Source organism: Schistocerca serialis, chromosome 7, assembly GCF_023864345.2.
Source record: "Schistocerca serialis cubense isolate TAMUIC-IGC-003099 chromosome 7, iqSchSeri2.2, whole genome shotgun sequence".
NCBI lineage: Eukaryota > Metazoa > Arthropoda > Insecta > Orthoptera > Acrididae > Schistocerca > Schistocerca serialis.
Window position 1 is genome coordinate 605,940,945 of NC_064644.1, and position 15,539 is coordinate 605,956,483.

General features: G+C 43.3%; 1 protein-coding gene across 1 annotated transcript in view; it reads right to left on the reverse strand.

Moving 5' to 3' along the window:
* The window catches only part of LOC126413290 (uncharacterized), a 280,583-nt gene that overhangs the window by 65,772 nt on the left and 199,272 nt on the right, over window positions 1-15,539 (reverse strand). The window contains exon 4 of the mRNA XM_050083191.1: window positions 333-474. Within this exon, the coding sequence (XP_049939148.1) occupies window positions 333-474 (142 nt within the window). The remainder of the gene's footprint in view (window positions 1-332; window positions 475-15,539) is intronic.

Below are 15,539 nucleotides of genomic sequence, written 5' to 3' on the forward strand. Positions count from 1 at the left end.
GTTCTGGAAGCCTTAGAAGGAGATGTGGTAGAAGTGAAGAAGGAAAAGAATGAGACCAACTGGATTACTTCAAGGATATGCTAAGCACTGTCGAGGGCATCATCCATCAGAACTGGACTAAATGCCATGGTGTTGCATCAGGAAAAACAAACTGTGAAGGGAATAATATTAGAAACAAATGACTAACCCACATTCCTCAAACTCAAATCCTTCGTTGGCTGTTGACTCTTCAAGAACCCATCATAACTTACAATGTCCTGAGTCTTTATAGCACAAAACTTGAATTCCACAGGAACACATACATGCTTTTACATCATTATCATTTCACCTACCAAGATCATCACTCTCAAAGATGAGGTTCTCATGGACACCAAGTCTACGGCAGAATTGGATGAAATTCTCCATGTTGTCCCGAGAGAAGAAGCTGCGTCGTGCAGCATTGTCCCAGCAGCGTCCACGGATCACAGGTACCTGCTGTGTATCAAATAAAACTTCAGTGGACATCTGGTATAAATAGGTAGCTCTTCAGATTTAGACATAAATCACTTTTTACAAACAAGAAAATAAAAACATCTTGGGCTTTAATCAAAGCTTATAAAACAGCTATATTCTCCTGATAGCATAGACTTTGTTGCACGACCAACAGAAATACTCATCCCCATAAGAGTTTTGTTATCAAATGTTCCCACTTTTTTTATCTCAATGAGGAAGAGAGATGATGTGAAATGATGGAGGAGGTCTGGTGAATCAGGAACAGATCAGGAGATATCCACAAGACATTCAGTACAAAGAGAAGGGAAACAAAGAAAGAACAGTGAATCAATCAGTTGTAAAACATTGCCAATAGTATTTATTCATTCTTTCCATCATCAGTAGGAGCTTTATCTGAGTCAGCTATAATGATGTGGTAGTTTACAAATGTTCACTCCCACACCCATTTGTCATGAGAAAAGTTATCAGACAAGTATGAAATTCAAAGTAGATTACAACTGTTATTCTTGACACATGAAGGTGAATAAGGTTTGTGGAGATGTAACTCTGTGGAGTTGCCTGGAACAATATTGCTCTCCTGAGGTAGCTCAACTAACCTCTCTGGACCTGCAGTTAGTCTGCTCCGATTGACATTTATGACAACATGCTTGGTACCTTGTAGGACAATAAAATATTTTTGTGTGGATTTGTACAACCTGTTAGTTATTATTATATGTAACTATTACTGAGCCCATACCTCCTACAATGATGACCCTGAAATTTCAATCTTGCCACGTTTATAAACTCTCCCATGCCGGTCTGTTGTCCTACATTGCTGCAGCTATCTCCAGCTCAACCATTTCCTGCTCCGAAGGATGCCTGTCTCAACTCTTTGTCAACACCAGTGAATTCCATGAACTTTCTTTGCCTCAGTGTGATACAATTTTTCCAGAACTTGGGCAAAGTGTCTGATTCGGTAGCGTGTAGTGAACCGATGACAATGCTTCCATTGTTTCCATGTCTACCATGCCAGATAATGCCACTTCACACCAAAATTGCCAATGACATGTGTTCTATTCTCGGTGCATCCTTACCAGTGGCAGCACTGTAATGGTGCTTGGTGACTATTTGCCTAGAAATTCTGCTATGACAACAAATGTTATTCTGGACAGACAATGGCTTCCTGCACCCCATTTGCCAGTACACAGTGTTCTGAGCTTCCATGTGTGAAGTAATGACATTCCTGTGGACACTTCTTTAGTGCCAGTGAATCTACATGCATTTAACAGTCCCTCTGTTTTGCAGAACTGTACGGACACCGACCAGAGTTCCATCATAGTTGGTCAATACTGGCTCCTGCTAAATGATCCTCAAACCATTTCCAATTATTTGCCACTTTCCAGACAAAAGAACATGGACTGAAGTGATTTTCCTGGACATAAAAGTGAACTACCCGACACAGACTACGTCGTCATGCAGCATTCGCATGTGTTATCTGCATCACCTTAGTGACATCACATCTCTGCACTATGGTGGTGGGGGAGGGGGGAGGGAGGGGGTTGGAGGCTCTGTGGGGACATAAATCTCTGGAGTCATGTGGAACAATATTGTCACTTAGAAGAAGGTATAAGTAGATGAATGACGAACACTAACTTCACTTAACGAGCGAACTGCCTCTGGCCAGAACACATACAGTATATATACAGTTACAGAACATCCCAGCACAATGATTCTTGACATTTGTAGATACTTCTAGAATGTACCCGAACCGAATATACACTCCTGGAAATTGAAATAAGAACACCGTGAATTCATTGTCCCAGGAAGGGGAAACTTTATTGACACATTCCTGGGGTCAGATACATCACATGATCACACTGACAGAACCACAGGCACATAGACACAGGCAACAGAGCATGCACAATGTCGGCACTAGTACAGTGTATATCCACCTTTCGCAGCAATGCAGGCTGCTATTCTCCCATGGAGACGATCGTAGAGATGCTGGATGTAGTCCTGTGGAACGGCTTGCCATGCCATTTCCACCTGGCGCCTCAGTTGGACCAGCGTTCGTGCTGGACGTGCAGACCGCGTGAGACGACGCTTCATCCAGTCCCAAACATGCTCAATGGGGGACAGATCCGTAGATCTTGCTGGCCAGGGTAGTTGACTTACACCTTCTAGAGCACGTTGGGTGGCACGGGATACATGCGGACGTGCATTGTCCTGTTGGAACAGCAAGTTCCCTTGCCGGTCTAGGAATGGTAGAACGATGGGTTCGATGATGGTTTGGATGTACCGTGCACTATTCGGTCTCCCCTCGACGATCACCAGTGGTGTACGGCCAGTGTAGGAGATCGCTCCCAACACCATGATGCCGGGTGTTGGCCCTGTGTGCCTCGGTCGTATGCAGTCCTGATTGTGGCGCTCACCTGCACGGCGCCAAACACGCATACGACCATCATTGGCACCAAGGCAGAAGCGACTCTCATCGCTGAAGACGACACGTCTCCATTCGTCCCTCCATTCACGCCTGTCGCGACACCACTGGAGGCGGGCTGCACGATGTTGGGGCGTGAGCGGAAGACGGCCTAACGGTGTGCGGGACCGTAGCCCAGCTTCATGGAGACGGTTGCGAATGGTCCTCGCCGATACCCCAGGAGCAACAGTGTCCCTAATTTGCTGGGAAGTGGCGGTGCGGTCCCCTACGGCACTGCGTAGGATCCTACGGTCTTGGCGTGCATCCGTGCGTCGCTGCGGTCCGGTCCCAGGTCGACGGGCACGTGCACCTTCCGCCGACCACTGGCGACAACATCGATGTACTGTGGAGACCTCACTCCCCACGTGTTGAGCAATTCGGCGGTACGTCCACCCGGCCTCCCGCATGCCCACTATACGCCCTCGCTCAAAGTCCGTCAACTGCACATACGGTTCACATCCACGCTGTCGCGGCATGCTACCAGTGTTAAAGACTGCGATGGAGCTCCGTATGCCACGGCAAACTGGCTGACACTGACGGCGGCGGTGCACAAATGCTGCGCAGCTAGCGCCATTCGACGGCCAACACCGCGGTTCCTGGTGTGTCCGCTGTGCCGTGCGTGTGATCATTGCTTGGACAGCCCTCTCGCAGTGTCCGGAGCAAGTATGGTGGGTCTGACACACCGGTGTCAATGTGTTCTTTTTTCCATTTCCAGGAGTGTAGAAATTAAAATTTTAGAGTTCAGGTGAGTTTTGAACTCATGACCCTCCATGAGACAGTCTAGTATCGTAACCACTACACCATGGTGACTGCGGTACTCAGAGTCTTCTGTGACATTGCTCCCCCCTCAGCTGTGGATAACACCTGGCCAATGTAGTCATCGTCCATGTCCACAGTGTCTCTCACGTTACGTCCTCCCAGTCTGGGAACGAGTCATCAGTCCTGCATACTCCGACTCCTGACGATTTATGTTTGCCCTGGCAGTGATCTTCTTAGAACTTCCTTTGCTGCTACGCTCTTCATCACCTTTCTGCTTGTTGCCTGTCGCTGGAACTTCGAATTTACCCTGGGTTGCAGGATCCTTATAGGGCTTCATTCGAAGGACGTGGACCGTATCTCTGATCTTTCGTCTCCTTGTGTCGGGGTCGAAATCTTCAACTTCATAAGTAATATCAGACAAACTGTCTTACAACCTTATAAGGTCCAAAGTAGCGCCTGAGGAGCTTCTGAGAGAGATCAACCTCCCAAACAAGAGTGAAGAGCCAGACGAGGTCACCAGGCTGGTAGACAACAGGGCGGTGGATTGTGTCATACCTTCGACGATCATTTTCCTGAGCCTGCAGCGTCGAGAGTCGAGCTAACTGCCGAGCTTCCTCAGCTCTGGTTAACACCTGGCTGATGTAGTCGTCGTCCACGTCATCAGGATGTAATGGAAACACAGTGTCCATCGTCGTAGTCGCCTTACGTTCACACACCAGGAAAAATGGCTTCAATCCTGTGGTGTCTTGTTTGGCGGTGTTGTAGGCAAACGTCACGAAAGGTAGCACGTCATCCCAGCTGCTCTCATCAACATTGACGAACATTGATAGCATGTCGGCCAAAGTCTTACTAAGGCGTTCAGTAAGCCCGTTAGTTTGTGGATGGTAGGCAGGCGTCATGTGATGAGTAATGTTGCACCGACGGTTTGTCTCCGTCACAAGATTCGGTTGAAAAACTCTACCTCAATCCGTAATTAACGACCTTCCGTCACCGTGTTTTTCGTGTTTTAATACAATGTCTGCCATGATCAATTTGCCTACCTTGAATGCTTCGACTGTTTTCACGGCTTTTGTAATGGCATAGCGTGTCAGATAATCAGTGCAAACAATAGTCCATCTATTGTCACTAGCAGACGTTGATAATCGTCCAAGGAGGTCAGTCCCAACACGCTGGAAAGGCGTTTCGGCTGGTGGAATTGGTAAGAGTTGGCCAGGTTGTTTCTGAGGAATTACCTTTCTCCTCTTACATTCTTGACAGTGCCACACATAGTGATGGACACTCCTCAATAAACCTGGCCAGAAAAATTTCTTGTGGATCCTATTGTACGTCTTAATTCACTACTGGCCATTAAAATTGCTACACCAAGAAGAAATGCAGATGATAAACGGGTATTCATTGGATAAATATATTATACTAGAATTTACATGTGATTACATTTTCACGCAATTTGGGTGCATAGATCCTGAGAAGTCAGTACTCAGAACAACCACCTCTGTCCGTAATAACGGCCTTGATAGGCGTGGGCATTGAGTCAAACAGAACTTCGATGGCATGTATAGGTACAGCTGCCCATGCAGCTTCAACACGATACCACAGTTCATCAAGAGTAGTGACAGGCGTATTGTGACGAGCCAGTTGCTCGGCCACCATTGACCAGACGTTTTCAGCTGGTGAGAGATCTGGAGAATGTGCTGGCCAGGGCAGCAGTCGTACATTTTCTGTATCCAGAAAGGCCCGTACAGGACCTGCAACATGCGGTCGTGCATTATCCTGCTGAAATGTAGGGTTTCGCAGGGATCGAATGAAGGGTAGAGCGAATGAAGGGTAGTGCCACGGGTTGTAACACATCTGAAATGTAACGTCCACTGTTCAAACTGCCGTCAGTGCGAACAAGAGGTGAGCGAGACGTGTAACCAATGGAACCCCATACCATCACGCTGGGTGATACGCCAGTATGGCGATGACGAATACACGCTTCCAACTCGCGTTCACTGCTATGTCGCCAAACACGGATGCGACCATTATGATGCTGTAAACAGAACCTGGATTCATCCGAAAAAATGACGTTTTGCCATTCGTGCACCCAGGTTCGTCGTTGAGTACACCATCGCAGGTGCTCCTGTCTATGATCCAGTGTCAAGGGTCACCGCAGCTATGGTCTCCGAGCTGATAGTCCATGCTGCTGCAAACGTCGTCGAACTGTTCGTGCAGATGATTGTTGTCTTGCAAACGTCCCCATCTGTTGACTCACGGATCGAGACGTGGCTGCACGATCCGTTACAGCCATGCAGATAAGATGCCTGTCATCTCGACTGCTAGTGATACGAGGCCGTTGGGATCCAGCACGGCGTTTCGTATTACCCTCCTGGATCCACCGATTCCATATTCTGCTAACAGTCATTGGATCTCGACCAACGCGAGCAGCAATGTCGCGATACGATAAACCGCAATTAGGCTACAATCCGACCGTTATCAAAGTCGGAAACGTGATGGTACGCATTTCTCCTTCTTACACGAGGCATCACAACAACGTTTCACCAGGTAACGCCGGTCAACTGATGTTTGTGTATGAGAAATCGGTTGGAAACTTTCCTCATCTCGGCACGTTGTAGGTGTCGCCACCAGCGCCTACCTTGTGTGAATGATCTGAAAAGCTAATCATTTGCATATCACAGCATCCTCTTCCTGTCGGTTAAATTTCGCGTCTGTAGCACGTCGTCTTCTTGGTGTAGCAACTTTAATGGCCAGTAGTGTAAATGCTAAATGTCCGGCCTCATGTGTTTCATGGAATTTCTGTAGAACATCTAAGCGCAAGTGTTTAGGAATCACTGGTAGCCACCTCTTTCCAAACGGATCAAAGTTTTTCTTGCAAAGTAATCCATAAACTACCTTAAATTGTCCGTTCACATCCTCTGAGCGATTTAAGGCAAGCATAATTTGAGATATCTTGGCGTCCTTCTTCTGCTCAGCAGAGAGATCCTGGAGTGCAGCAAGACGACAGTCACTATCTTCATCAAAGTCTTGATGGTCTTGCACAGGGTTTCTTGAGAGACAGTCGGCATCTTGGTGTTTTTTTTTCCTGTTTTGTACACTACGGTAGTGTCATACTCTTGAAGACGTATTGCCCACCTGGCGAGTCGTCCTGTTGGATCTTTAAGACATGTCAACCAGAAAAGTGAATAGAGATACTGTTGAAATTTGCACATGGCCCACATCACAGCGAGACATTCTCTTTCTGTATTTGAGTAGTTACTCTCGGAGTTTGTAAGTGTCCTAGAAGCATAGGCTCTTTTCCATCCGAAATTTGTACCAGAACAGCACCGATCCCATACCCACTGGCATCTGTGTGTAGTTTGTAGGTGCTCTCTCTTCATACAGACCAAGTACAGCGTCAGTCGTCAGAGCTATTCGCAGCACATCGAAAGAGTCTTGTTGAGCACCACCCCAGATAAATTTAGCATTGGCTTTTAACAACTCTTGGAGTGGCCTGGCTTTGGTACAAAAGTCTTTGATAAAACGATGGTAATAAGAACAAAATCCGAGGAAGCTTATCTCTAATACTTTTAGGAATAGGAAATTCCGTTATAGATCTCACCTTTCCTGGGTCTGGCATCACACCTTCGCTTGACACAAGGTGTCCAAGTATTTTGATTTCTTTTGCTCCAGAGAGACACTTTCTTGGATTAAGTCTCAGTCCACTTTGTTGGAGACACTTAAGAACGGCCCTCAGTCTTTTTTACGTGTTTATCAAATGTCTCTGAGAACACTATAATGTCATCTAAATGACAAAGACACAGCGTCCACTTCAGGTGACAGAAGATTATCCATCATCCGTTCAAAAGTTGCTGGTGCATTACGCAAACCAAACGACATTACCTTAAACTCTTACAGGCCCTCAGGGGTGATGAATGCAGTTTTCCCACGATCAGCCTCATCTTCTTCGATTTGCCAGAGTACATGTCGATGGTTGAGAAAAACTTAGCCCCCTTCAGACAATCTAGTGTATCGTCAGTTCGTGGAAGAGGGTAAACGTCTTCTTTAGTTATCTCATTAAGTTTCCTGTAATCAACACAAAAGCGCCAACTGCCATCCTCCTTCCTGACGAGGACCGCTGGTGACGACCATGGGCTCTGTGAAGGCTCAAGGATGTCATTCTTCTTTATTTATTCTACCTCGTCGCTAATTATTCGAGGTTCCGTTGCTGACACACGGTATGCTCTCTGGCTAAATGGTTGATGGTCTTCAGTGCTAATTCGGTGCTTCACCATTGATTTATCTAATTTACTCTTCACCTGTGGAGTGAAGCATTCAGAGAACTCTTGAAGAATGGCAAGTAGCTTCTTCTGTTGTTCCTTAGTGAGATCTGGTGATAGTCGAGCTAGAAGATCTTGTCTCGTAATGGTAGCGCCAATTTCGCCCACAGACTCGGCATGGGAGGTTTTTATGATGCTCAGCCGTTCGGCAATTAACGGTTCAGCGTTTGCTATGCACATGCGTCTTGGAAGGATCTGCAGTTCTCGGCAACAGTTAACTATTCACAATTCATCAAATCCGTTCTTAAACGAGACGACAGAGGCTGGGATGCCCAAGTTATTCTTCAGTGGTATGCTTCTCTTACATTCCACTACAAGATCCATGGGCTGATGCATGGCATGATACATGATAGTTACCTTTCTAGCGCTGACTGGAAGAATGATCACTTCATCCAGCACACATAGTCTCCACACACTCGGATGCACATCTTCCTGTCCACAGTGTCTCATCTCGTCTAGCATAATCTTCGAGCGACCACAATCTATAATTGCAGGAGAAGCTTTCAAAAAGTCCCATCCGAGAATGACGTCATGACTACACTCTTGTAAGACGATGAATTCTAAGGGCTGTGTATGGCCACTTATACCCACATGAATGACACATCTTCTTGTAGGTTTTACATATTTGCCATTAGCCACCTTCAGCAGAGATGTTTTGCTGTCGACGAATACGGTTTTCTGTAGCTGACGACGGTACTTCTCCGGAATGACTGAATATGATGCTCCAGAGTCCACAAGAGCGTCCGCTGGTCGGCCATCCATGAGGATATAGACGAAGTTTCCTATTATTTTTGTAGTGATCGACGGCAGGGAATTTTTCTCTTCGGCGGCCTCCCCTCCAAGGGAGCTCGCACCCTTTAGTTTTCCAGGTTGCGGCGGCTAGGCGATCGGCTAGAGGTTCTAAACGGCGATGGAGACCTTGATCGGCGTATTGGGGAGCGTCCTCTCCAGCGGCTAGCCTGCGGCGATGGTGACCTACGTCGTCCTGCACCCACATCTTCTTGTTCATCTTCGTCGTCCCGGAGTTGGCGTCGGCTAAGATCGGTCTGCTGTCTTCTGGCGCGGGCGTCCACATATTGGTTGGTTGTCCTGGGTCCTCCAGACGTCAGTCTTCCTTGGTACAGGTTCCTCATGCGTCATTATAGGAACGTAACTTCGCCTGGATCTCGACTTTTTCACCGTTTTAAAGGGAAATGAAGGACGAGAGATTGGGTTCAATATCTGTTCCAGTTCCTCCCTTATGACCACTCGAAGCGTCTCGGTTTTTTGCTCGCCATGCAATCCAAGTGCTTTCTGAGCTTCCTCTCACACTATCTGATGAAGAACACTTGTGAGATCAGTTTCTTCCTCCATCACATACATCGATACGACGTTTGGCCGTTCAAACTTCTTTCGTGTATTTTTTTTTATGCATTGTCTCGATATACCATTTTATGAAATCGTCTGCTGTCGAAACCTCCTTCAGGAGTAGGGCTTGATACAGGTCCTCAGCAACACCCAGCATGAGATGTGCAACCTTATCTTCCTCCTCCATTCCTGGATCCACTATTTTACACAGCTCCAAGACGTCTTGAATGTAGGATGCTGTAGTTTCTCCTGGACACTGTGCCCTGCACTTTAATTTATCTTCAGCCTTGCACTTCTGTTGCTGTGTGTGTCGCCGTAATACTTGTGCAGTGCCGCCTGAAATACTTCACAGCTTGTGAACTTCTCCTCGTTGTTCTCACACCATTGCTTGGCAGTGTCCTCCAAGTAGAAAAATACGTTAGCCAAACACACGGTGTCATCCCATTTGTTAAATTTGGCTATACGCTCATATACCTTCAGCCACTTGTTCTGATCTTGGCCATCGTCACTAGAGAACCCGGAAGGATGTCTCTTGTGATGGCACACGGTTGCTGTCATCGTAATGTCGTCTTCTTCTTCTGTCTCCGATAGATTGTGATCTGTTGAATATGGCTCAAACTCGAGTTTCTTGCCACCTAAACGTCGGCTCTGTCGTGGCCTGATGGGAGCCACTGTGTCGTCGATATTGTGCGCTATCACAAGTTCCAATGCCGAGCGTCTCCACCAGAATAATGTCACGTAGAAGAAGGTGTAATTAGATGACTGACGAGCACTAACTTCACTTAATGAAGGTTTATTCAGCCTGCAGCCAGAACACATACGGTATATATACAGTTACAGAACATCCCAGTACAATGATTCTTGACATTTGTGGATGCTCCTAGAATGTACTCGAACCGAATATAAAAATTAAAATTTTAGAGGTAAGTTTTGAACTCACAATTCTCCATGCAACAGTCTAGTAGCATAACCACTACACCACGGTGACTGTGCTACTCAGCTTCTTCTGCGACAATATTGCTGCTCTGACATAGATCAACTAACCTCTCTGGACCTGCTGTTAGTTGCCTCTGATCGATATTTGTGACAACATCCTTTGTACCTTGTAGGACAATAAAATATATTTGTACGGAATCATATGGCCTGTATGTTTTTATTACACGTAACTACTATTTTGAGTATTGTACTTCCTATAGGTTGTTTCAACAAGGCCAATGACTAGAGCTATCTCCTCATATCTATGATTTCAAGTAGCTTCACAGCCCAAAGTCATTAAGTGTAAGTAAAGTCCGGAAACTGATTGAATTCATATGAGAAAGAACTAAAATAACATGGTTATCACAGAATCTCTGTGGTAGCACTGGTTGACAACACACACTTCCACAATCATAAATGGATTTTTGGTCTCCCACATGTGACAAGTTCTGGGTATTTATAATCTCATTAAAAAAAAGTGCTGTATCTGTTCACAGCACTTTTAAAAGACATTACAATATTTGCCATTTGTAAAGAAACACATTTTCCAAATTATTGTTGTTTCACAGAGCTGGTTGCTTTCAGTTCCCTTATAAGGATGCCTTTTGAGGGTGATTTAATTGATATTCAGACAAAGTCTTTTAACATGCTTGTTGGTCTAAGAATGATAGTTTTGTGTTCAATCTAGAGTGCAACTGCAACATACAATTTGGATCTTCCATTTTTCACACATGCTTTAAAATGCATATGCCTTCAAACATTTCAATCACATTTTTCAGTGATGAAGATGAGATCTGTCAATAAACTTCTCTAAATGCTCAAATCTAAATGTTATACTCATGCAGTCAGAGTTATGATAACATAATTTCACTAAAAGATCTTCACTTTATCAAGGGCACACTGAGAAGTAATGCCTCCAATTTTTTATACGAAAACTTTTTAAATGTGGCTTTTGAAATAAAACTTTGTAAATAAAGCTTGAAACTAAGCTTTTTAAATAATCAGATTTCATCAACATTCTACATCTTTAGTCTTCATGTGTATATAAATTATTTCTCAACATTTCTCCTGATGAAAGCCCAAGTTGTTGATACTGTCACTGTAGTATGTTTGACTTTGTTGACAGAGCCACAACCTCATATCTGCTTGCAGCACTTAATCACTATCAAAGTGACGTCCTCAGAGGTAATTTTGGAAGCAGATGAAAATCAGAGTGGCCAAACTGGGACCATATGGAGGATGATCAATTACAGTGAAACAAAGACATCAGATCGTTGCCAATGTCCCATCACTCGTGTATGGTCTGGCATTATCATACTGAAGGAGAAGGTGCTCTATATGTGGTCAAAGTTTTCAATGATTGAAAACTATTACAGCAAACCTTTTCTCATGCACTTACATAATTCCGTTACACACCATCACATTACACACTACAATCTGAAGCTCTCTAGTGGCAGAGGGTTGCAACCTACAACAGCAAAATGGGAAAGTTGACTGAGTAATATGTATGAGATTATTGTATATGAGATATTATATGACATGTAATACCTCAACCAATATTGAGAACAGAATAAAGAATTCGGAGGCACGGCCTTGTAAAAAGCGCAAGATGCAGAAAGTTAAATTTCAGCATTCCCTTGGACTGAAATTTACATCCTTCACAGTTAAGTCGGACTGGTCAGTGTTCACAGTCACGCATGGTATGAGCAGGGAAAGCCAGGAACTTTTAAGTTGCAATGGCAGCACCTCCAGAACCAAAAGATCACCATTTTTTAATGCGAAATCCAACTATTTTGGCAATAAATGTTTTCATTATTAAAAACTTCCAATTCCTTCACTCATTATTATGAAAACTGCTTTCTAACTAATAGACAATATTGTGGGAATATTGATTTTCACTTTTTTAACAATGTTATGAAAGGAATAGGATGCTACTCACCATAAATATGACATGTTGTGCTACAGACAAGTCCAATGAAAAGACTGTTACATATAAGTTTTGGTCAAAAACTTCTTCATAAAATAAAAAAATGCACAGACATTCACACAAGCAAGCACTTCTCACTCACTCATTCACTCATTTACATACATCTCAAAATTCTGGTCAAAGAGAGCAGTCATATGAGTGTGAGGTGTGCTTGCTTGTGTGAATGCGTGTGTATTTTTCTCTTCTGAAGAACACTTTGCCCAAAAGCTTATATATCAGTCTTTTTCATTGTGCCTGTCTGCAACTCCACATGTTACCTTTACAGCAAGTAGCAATCTACCCTTTTCATAGCATTGTTGATATTACAATCTGGATTTTCCATTGTTTGCTTTTCAATTTTTTGCTATCTTTGGAACATTCAGCTTCATTTCTTGATGTTTAATGGATCTCCGGGCTATTGTAATTTTGAGTGTGAGTATTAGAGCTGACAGGTATGGAGATGTGAAATATCATTATTTCTTTTTTAAGAAAGGAAAAGCTACAACCATCATCACATTTCTGGGCATACTCTAATCAGAATACCAGATAAGTAGAGAAGTCAGCAATGAAGAAGAATCAGACAGAAATTCATTAAAAATGAAGGTACATTAGAGGTCCCTTTACGATGCAACAGTCAGTGTGTTGGCAGAATTTGCTGCACTGTGTGGAGCATACATGGTAAACCAGTAGGCTACCATTTTCCCCTGTTCCGTCTGTAGGTAGTGTATGGAAGAGAGATTGTTGGTACTTCTCTGAATGAGCCTGACTTTCACCTAATTCTAGCATCTTTGTCATTATGTGAGGTGTATGTCATACAGTATTATATCTTCTTGACTTGTTTTGGAATTTGGGTTGCTGCACAGAGTGGCCACACAGTTTGAGGTGCCATGTCACAGATTGTGTGGCCCCTCGCACTGGAGGTTCGAGTCCTCCCTTGGGCATGGGTGTGTGTGTGTGTGTGTGTGTGTGTGTGTGTGTGTGTGTGTGTGTGTGTGTTGTTCTTAGCATAAGTTAGATTAAGTTAGTTCAAGTAGTGTGTAAGTCTAGGGACTGATGACCTCAGCAGTTTGGTCCCTTAGGAATTCACACACATTTGAACCTTTTTTTTTTTTTTAATTTGGTGTTCTTAGTATTTTGCTAGTAAGTCTCTCTGTGATGCACATTCTCATCCTTGTAACATCCCTCACTGCATTTTGTTGAGCATCTCGGTCATACTCTCAGGTTGACTAAACATATATGTGATGACTAATGCAGCTCTTTTTAAAATATTTTCTATCATTTCCATTCATACAAACTGGTAAGGGTCTCAGAATGACACAATACTCAAGAATAGGTGATATGGGGTCTTGCAAGTGACTTGTTTCGTGTGTAAATTAAACTTCTTTAGGAAGTTTCCAACAAAACCTGAGTATGGCATCTGTCTTTCCCATAGCTAAGTCACTTTGGCTACCCTCAACTTCCACTACAGGTTACTTATATTGGGGTGTGAGTGACTTGGTCTTTCTTTCTAACCTCCTCCAACCTAGCCCTCTCTCCTCCCCAAGGAGGAAACTAGTAGTTGTGAAAGGTAGAATTGCATCATCACTTTTTCTTTTATATTTGTCTGTCAGCAATAATAAACATTTCACATCCTCAATTAAGTACTGGTCAGCAATTCTGTTGCAGTTTATTAGTTTTTTCAGTTGATTTTGCTTTTGATACACTAAAAATTTGATTTTAATTCCAATAATTTCACAGATTTATTTTTCATAAGCAGAATGGCATTATGGTCTTCAGTGCTCAAGTAATGATTAAAATTTGTATTACAGTAATAATAGTAGACTTCAAGATTTGTTTGGGTCATAATGACACTGTGGTGTTTAGCACCTAAATACTAATTAAAGATAGCAATAATAATAGCAGATATTAAGAATAACAGTGAAATTATTTAGTTTTGCATTTGTGATCATGTTTAATATGATCAGGAACAGGAGAGATAATGACAGAGAAGATTGAAAAAACAGTGGCAGTTACTGTTATTATTACTGTTAAGGAAGAGCAGACTGTTTCAGTAGAGGTCTCTGCAGTAAAGGATAGGTGAGGGGGCAGCTATTGGTTGACTTGTGAGAGTTTCAGACAGTAAAATGGACAAGCTAGCTATGTTACAGATCATGGGACATTAACTGTCTTGTAAAGTTGGAAAGGACAATTTCTCTGAGGTTGGGATGAAAACCACTCCAAAACCATGTTCCTGAGGTGGAAAATTATTCTGAAATGGTGGCTGTGTCATGCTGCAGTGTAGAAAGGCTTTTCCTTTATTGAGAACTGGTATCTCTGCAATGCTGTTAATGTTATGGTACTAGAACTGACAATAAATAAGAGGGAATACAATGACTGAGCAAATGGCAGTGCAAGTAGAGGCTATGATGATCTCTTCACATAGCAGTGGTAGTTCTTCAAAGACAGGAGTTGTGCGGTTGAAAAACCAAACATCACAAAAGTAATGCACCCCAAAGCATTCATTTCGTCTCACCCAATGTGAACTCTCTTATAAAAATCCTTGAAGAATAACATTACCATAATCAAAAACTGGAATTATTTTGCTAACAGAACCTTCCGTCGGTTCTTGGTAGAACAACATTGTAATAAATGAACAGCATCAGAATGAAATGTAGAACAAAAGCAAACTGGTGCTGTTCATTTATTATTGGAATTATTTTCTTTATTTTTAGCTCAAGAGGGAGTTCGTTTTTATATTTCTGCAACACAAAGAGAAATGCTGACATTATCTTAACAACTCAAGTTGTGTGTTCAATCTATTCTACATGATATCCCCAAATTCTTAGCAGAGAAACAAATAGATATTACTGAACCATACAGAATTAGGGACCAAAAAAAGCCTCTGAACTGAGAGGGTATACGTTTTTTGTGACTGTCAGAACTGTATGTGTTTAGATGGTTTAAGTTTCAAACACATCATCTTTGTCCATTATGATAAGGCAAGTAACTCACTGTTTACATGCTGGATGGCTGTGAACACTTGAATTTAGGTATAACTGGAGATCATCAGCTCATAGGTGATACTTGCAATAAGAGAGAACAGTTGACACAGCATTAACATGTAATGACAAAGATGAAGGACTAAGTACTGATCCTTGAGGGACCCCTGATATACATCTCCCCATTCTGACCTTTTTGCTCTGATCATTACACAATGTTGGGGGAATGCTAGTCATGGCAAACACCACTG